The 7,213-nt window shown below is 37.8% G+C and overlaps 1 protein-coding gene across 4 annotated transcripts; it reads right to left on the bottom strand.

Moving 5' to 3' along the window:
* On the bottom strand, positions 1-7,213 carry LOC112891029 (protein MRG1). 4 transcript variants are annotated; one of them, XM_025957924.1, is made up of 13 exons: positions 6,936-7,213; positions 6,585-6,638; positions 6,415-6,428; positions 5,151-5,296; positions 4,566-4,604; positions 4,395-4,432; positions 3,503-3,607; positions 2,872-2,951; positions 2,064-2,233; positions 1,023-1,113; positions 699-783; positions 550-608; positions 1-274 (listed from the first exon to the last, which is right to left on the bottom strand). In XM_025957924.1, exons 1-12 carry the CDS (start codon positions 7,089-7,091, stop codon positions 564-566), a joined length of 1,023 nt encoding a protein of 340 aa, XP_025813709.1. In that variant the 5' UTR covers positions 7,092-7,213; the 3' UTR covers positions 1-274; positions 550-563. The 4 variants fall into 4 exon arrangements, with proteins under 4 accessions (XP_025813709.1, XP_025813731.1, XP_025813717.1 ...); XM_025957946.1 differs by lacking the exon at positions 1,023-1,113 and having other exon boundaries at positions 119-274; positions 6,936-7,210; XM_025957932.1 differs by having other exon boundaries at positions 147-608; positions 4,566-4,601; positions 6,936-7,210.

Raw genomic sequence — 7,213 nt, 5'->3', positions numbered from 1 at the left:
GACATAGCATAACCGAGTTAGTATATATGGTGAACTTGTTAATGGAGAAAAATACATAATAAAATAATAGTTACGAACTACTCCTGAAATAAAATCGAAGCATGTCAAGAACCGCTACTAAATTACAACTACTTCACTTAAGAACAGGATGCATAAAAAAACAATCGCCATTGCAAACATGTTTAGGGTGGCACTACAATGACCATACTAATACAACCCTATCCCTATATAACATTATAGGGATGGAGGACTTTCCATCAGTCTCCTTCGCCACCTTCAAAACAACAATTCAACTCAGCCATCTTAGTTCCCAACATCTCAAGAAAATACAACATGCATAGGGCAGTTCAAGCACCATATTTCACACATCTACAGAAGCTATCCTACAACTTTGAGTGCACACTAGTCAATGCTGTCCATATGGCAGAGTCCTAAATGACACCCATAACAAACAACAATGCCAGACTAAAACCTACGCAACAAGTCCAGCAAAAGATGTTACATAATAAAACATTCAGATCCATCATTTGGATTTTGATCCATCAGCACCTTTACGGTTACCATCATACACAGAGACAAAGAAGGTGCTCTGATTCTTCTGAAGAAACCTGACAGCAAATCCATCAAATTGTTTAGTCAAGCAAACAAGTTGGCAGTTTAGCAACATAGAAGCATAATACTCAAACAAGATAGCATACTTGAGAATGTCCAGCAATTTCTGCTGTAGTTTGTTCAGCGCATCTTCTTCCATATTGACAAAAGCAAGTAACTCCGGCAATTTCACTGCAAAGTGGTGCAAGCTAAGAATTCAAAATACTTATTTGACAGACTTGTCATGCTCGGGTGAAACCAACTATATTAACCAAGCTATATCAATTATACTTAGCCATATATTAGTAAAATGGTGCGCAAATAAACAAATAAATTCGTCACTTTTATATGAACCTTTCTGCTCAAATTTAAACCTTGCAAGATGATTGCCATATCAACATAGAACATAATATAAACCACCCCATCTGTACCAAAAATGAAGGACTGCTCCATCGTTCATATAGAGGAAGGGGATGTGATCTATGCACAGTTGCAAACCCACCCACACATCATCAATCACACCTATCAAGTCAGACAACCTTCAGTTTCAAAGTTCAAACATCTAAGGAATACAAGAGATTCAAAAAGTTCGGAAAGGGTGATGCCATGATGGTCTACCACACTGTAAAATTTCAAGTACATAATTTCCATAGTAACAAAGCAATTTGTAGTACTTAATTTCAGTAGTAACGAAGTAGTTTTTTAGGCAAAGACTTGATTTTTGAAATTCTTATTTGTTTTTGTTACTTTGCAGAAGCATTTTATGTTTGCCTCTTCCAGGCGATCAAATTTTTAAACCAGGAATTTGGAGGATAGCAAACCACTTACGCCTCTTTTTCTCCAAACTTTTTTTCAGTGTCCTCTCAAATAATTTCCATACTTTCTCCCGTAAATTTTGCAGGAGGCTCACTGTTACCATTTAAAATTTAGCAACAAAAATTTTAACCAGGTTACAAATCAATTGTATCTATCTTCCTCTCCCAAATCCCTTTATCTTCAGCTATTGACATCACCAAACAGCCCTCAGAACGGTGTACACCTTGTAATGATGTAAGGACAGTAACACCTATGACCTATCTACAATGACGATGATGCATTACCTTCAGTGAAAATTCGAAAAGACTTAAGAGTGTGTGCAACGGCTGCAAAGTAAACAATAACAAGGAATACCAGTGGCCATAGTACCAGTATGTGGGAAATAAGGCATGGGAATAGAAACATTGCAGTACCCGCAGCCATGATATAATCAGTTGGAAAGTTTCATTTTTATCACTAAGACAGAAAGGTTATAAAAAGCCCAATTCAGATTCCTATTTTACCACTAGCAGATGAGACAAAATGAGATGAATAAATGCCTAAGTGGCAAATCAATATAACCTCTGCGAGAGCATATCAAACTGAAAAAGAAGGAAATGATCAAAGGATAAACCAGAAATATAACACAATCTCATGCAATTGGAAGTTGGACATACCAAAAAGACGCAATAGATGCTCAGCTCCATATACAGTTGAGGGTGAGACGTCACCTTTAACTTCTTCAGTATACTGATCTCGCTCTTTCTTATACAAAAGCATTGCGGGCAATGCTTTATCAAAGTAGCAGCGTAATCCTTTCAAAATCTCAGCATAGGAGTCATTTATCCTTCAGCACAAAAGATAGTAAAGCTATAACTATAGAAGGGGAAAACAATGCTTGGTACTGACAACCAACCAAAATGAAATAAAAGAGCTAAAAAAATTAGATGAATGACAAGTTACTTTGACAAGGATAAAATTGAATTACAAAAAAAATGCAGCATAATAATAGAGTTTGCATAACTGCAGTTTATCAATACGAATAATCGAACTGTTATTTCATCAGCTGAAGCTGTCAGCAAATTTCACCACATTGATATAATCGAGAGAATTATAACATTAATATTGTCAATATGAATAAGCGAATGCCATTTCAAATACTACATATTATATTTGTTTCGGTTGCATGATAACAACAATATAATTGATGAGATGATGATAATGTACATCCAACATAACTATAAACCTATTGCAAAACTAATCACAAAAAATGCCTAAATAGTAAAGGAATTTGCAGGGTTAGAAGCCAGCTTTATACCATCAACATCCTGATGGAAACAACCCTTGCTCCTAGGCACAAGGAAGTTACATTATAAAATGGTACCACAAAAGGGAGCTCATCGTTCACGTAATGCACAAGACAATGAGTGACAAGAAAAAAAGTATGCATAACAAATAAGAATCATGTCAGCATAGTATACTCACTTGCTATCCTTCTTTGCCCGGTGCTCCAAATATTTCTTTAGAATTTCATCAACAGTAGGAGACCGTGGTAGTTTTACAAGCTACAGGTCAAGGAAATCTCACTGTAGCTCAGGATGAATAGCAGTGCAAAGCAAATATGGCTATCCATTTCAAAGAAAAAAAGGGCTATCATCAGGCGTTCAGATCAATTCATCACTGAATTTAACTTGGTTATTTCAGCTGATATTCATATTTCCCCTATTTATCAGTGGGTCTGGAAAATAAATGCAAGCTCGAACGTTCCAATTTCCTATGGATCCTATGGCATGGACAAATTAGCTCTTGATGTTTAATGTGTGTTTGTTACAATGTGCAAGTAATGGAGAACTGGTGGCATTTCTTATTTGACTCCTAGTTCAGCAAGTTTTTGTAATATCTAAAATAATTAGAATACATCATTTTGATGCTACAGATATATTATTATTAAGATTCAAGCTGGAGCAAAAAAGGCTTTTTTTCAATGAGTTTGACACTTTGGGTGGTTGGCATTCCAAGTCAATTAACAAAAGTATCACATTATATAGTTTACAAAACACTAAAGTGTACATTTAGAGACACTAATGAAAGGCGACACAGGCGGATAAGTAAATACCTTACCCAGCTGTGTGACATACTCCCAATCATCCACAAGTTGCTTCTTCAGTGTCAAAGGAAACTGTGACACTAGGAGACTCTCTGATGATCTTCTGTCCTTTTCCTGAATCATCAGAGATGATAAATTCATACATTACAAGACTAGCAGTGAATCAGTGATTTGCACAATCTGTCAACTTACCAGAGAAAGACATCTTAAACAAAAACATTTATCAGTTGCTGGTGTTATGGGTGGGTGTGGGAAACAAATTCATTGTGGTGATCAAATGAATACAAGATCGCCCCCATTTGACATGAACAAGTATCCAACATTTCCAATGCTTTTATTTTCAGAAATTATTTTTTGTTGAATTTCAGGATTCTCTAAGTCAGAAAATTGATTTTCAGGGTTTGGATTGGCTTAAAACGCACATCTATATGAGTTGCCCAATATTTTTTTAAGATGTGGAAGTAGATATAAAATGATGAGATCATCCTTACAAAAAGAAAAAAAATATCATTAACTCGTACCAAGGACATAGCCAGTTCAAAAACGAATGTTATAATCAAGGGGGGAAATTCCCAACCAATACACATAATTTCCTTATATTTTTGTGCTTGAAGATACAAATTATGTGCGCTCCATGCCAAGAAAATGAACCAACATTTCATTTGGTAAATTGTAATAAATGACAAAGTGACAGATGCAATTGAATGACACCAAACAATAGAAACAAAGTAATAAATGTATTTAGTAATTAGCAAGAGGCTGAAAGGGAAAAATCACTTGCTTAACAATACTATCTGAAAATGCGTAGTGTAGTATCATATTGGATAAATAAAATGAGAAGAAAATGAATTTCATGGAAAGTAGCACATCGTGAAACAGAAGGTTAAGGAATTATGGTCACCTCAGTCCCAGGCTGACTCTTGCGTTTCTTCCCCTTGACTGAAATTTCAGAATGATAAAGATAAAATTAGACAAATATAATACATTATGCAAATGGAAAAGCTGGAAAAGAGTAATATGTTAACTAACAACAGAAGGTAACAAACGACAAAGAAATAATAAAAATACTCACCAAGACTCTTCGTGTCGTCTTTATCAGCTTTTGCTTCTGCTGAGCAATGATCATAGTCAAGTAAGACATTTCAAGAACAAAGCATGATCACAAGCTTGTAAAGACGAAAAAACATGAACAAGAAGCTTCCAAGTGTCTGATAAGAATTAATAGAACTTCATAATTGTCAAATATCAAAGGTCATTCACATCCTATCACAAAATTATTCCAGTAATGGATGATAACTAAAAATTATCTTGACAAAATAACCCCCCAGCATGCAATTGCAGTTAGATCTGTCAATGATAAATGATCAAAATGTTCAGTTGTAGCTACAACATCACGATGCCTTGCCATTCTTGTTTCAACTCTAAACTCCCACAGATAGCAAGCAACTGAAGATAATAATTTGGCAGAACTATTAACACAACAAGAACTCTAACAGGAGTGCAATCCACATTTATCCATATACTAGAAAAAGATTTGTTTTAATAGATAATGTAAGCATCAGTTCAGCATACAGTGTATCATGGATGGGACTAGAATCTATCAAAACCACAGGCCATCAGTTCGTAAAGGAATATGGGAAGGGGAGAGCAAGCTAACCATTGGAGCCTTTCAGTTTATGCTGTGTCGACCGTCCAGACTTGATTGATTTGTCAACAACCTGGTTCTTTTCAAGCTCTTGTTGTTTGCGGATATTTTCCTCCGTCAACTTCAATAAGCGGTCGTTTGCGACCCATTCATCCCAGCTATTATATACATTGCAAATTGAATATGTTAAGAAGAATGTGTGCTTGGTCAATTAAAAGTTTAAAACAGCAGGGAAGGGCAACTAATTAAGTGTGATGACAACAAAAACAAGCATTTGACGGAGCTAATCACTCATGGATAAGAAACACTATCAAAATATGGTTAACCTCAAAATGCAATGCAGTGGTTCGCTTAAATAGCAACCAGCACTAAAACTTGAACCACCTAGGCACCAATGACTTATTTACTAAGTTAATTCTTTAAGCCACTCAAACAATGTGTCAATTCATCAGCATAATCTTGAGCCCAAGAAATAATTAGTTTTACCATGGTTTGGTTTAATCAGGGACCCGAATAAATAGAAGGCACAGCCCACAAACACCCAACTGGCCAACTCCCAAACTGAGTCATCTGAAGATCATATTCTATATGTAAAAGCTACCTTCATACCAAAAATCCCCCATCTATAGGGAACAGGAGGCATAGAAGCTGAAAATCAATGAGCCATGAAAGAAACAAATAATCCAACAACGGAACTGTTAGTCATTAGGAACATAGAATCCATGTTACTTGGAATGTGGCTGCATGTGCTTTTGTTAATAAAAGCTCCTACCTGCATTGATCCTACCCTTGGGAAATGCTTACATGCTTTTCCTAAAGAACATATATTCTTTGTTGATTTTTAGGGGCTCAGTATTAATTTAAACATTCTAGAAATTGAGGAATGCAGCTTATTTCCAACATCAATTCACTGGTGTGCCTACAAACATTATTTTCAGTTTGTGTTATTGGCTTGAATCATGGGTTTTATTGCAGAAAAAAAAAGGTAGAAGAAGGTCGCTTGAAGGAGCTCAGGGATCAAAGAAGCTGGCTCAGGAGCTGCTCAGCAGGTTCCATGGTTGGGCATCTCTGTAGGAGAATTGGCTTTTAGAGAGTTTGAATGTGTTTCTTCAGTTTCTGGTAGCATGGTGTTGGTTTGATTAAGTTTGGTTTTATATTTTGGTAAGGGAGAGCATGCTTTGTTCAGTTGTTGTAATAATTGTCTCAGAGTTGATCCTGGTCACATAGACACCAGCCATCTAACATCCCATCCGCTCATGGAGTACGGGAAACTTACTTCTTATTCCAGCCCTACAAGAGATGACAGAGAATTAGAGAAGTAGAAAATTTTTCAGGTACATGCTAGTTTATATGTGAGTAAGAAACACCCTAACGGCCAAGATACAAAGAAAGCATAAGGAAACAATGCCTTTAAGCATGCTTACAAATGGAGTGACTTAGACATACCAGATAATGGACGAAGTAGCGCCATTCATCGTCCAGATTTTCGATTCTTTGAACCTTGAGACATTGGAAGAGAGGAAAAAATATATATTCCGTTAGCAGTGAATTGAAGAAGCAAAGGAAGCAGAGACGGGGAATGATAAAGCCTGAACCCTAACGGCTAGCGCAATTTATGCAGGCAGAAGAGAATCGATTCAACCGACGGGACTGGATGGTACCGTAACCCTAGCAACGCATCCAGGATTCAGGAAGCACAACACGGCACAGAGCAGGCGGAACTAGCGACTGTATCTAGGATCCAGGAAGAGGTCGTCGCCAACAGGGCCAGGAAGGGAATGGGAAGCGACGGCAAACCTTGGCCTCGTAAAGGAGGGGGCCGTGGTAGGCGAGGACCCTGTCGCCCTCCTTGAAGGATGGCTCCGCCGAGTCCTTGCCTTTGCCCTTGTCCTCCTTCTTGTCCTCCTTGTCGCTGCCGCCACCGCTCGTGTTGGTGTTGGAGGAGCTCCCCATGGATTCGGTTCGCCTCTCGCCGGAGGGGAGGGGAGTGGGGGCGGAGCGGAGGGGGAGAGGACAGGGGGTCGGCCGGACAGGGGAGAGACGAGGGAAGAGTCGAGGAGCAACCGCGCGATGGT

This window comes from Panicum hallii, chromosome 1 (genome assembly GCF_002211085.1).
Source record: "Panicum hallii strain FIL2 chromosome 1, PHallii_v3.1, whole genome shotgun sequence".
In the NCBI taxonomy this organism is placed as follows: domain Eukaryota; kingdom Viridiplantae; phylum Streptophyta; class Magnoliopsida; order Poales; family Poaceae; genus Panicum; species Panicum hallii.
The sequence above is the reverse complement of the archived record's forward strand: the minus strand, read 5'-3'. Positions and strand labels throughout refer to the sequence as shown.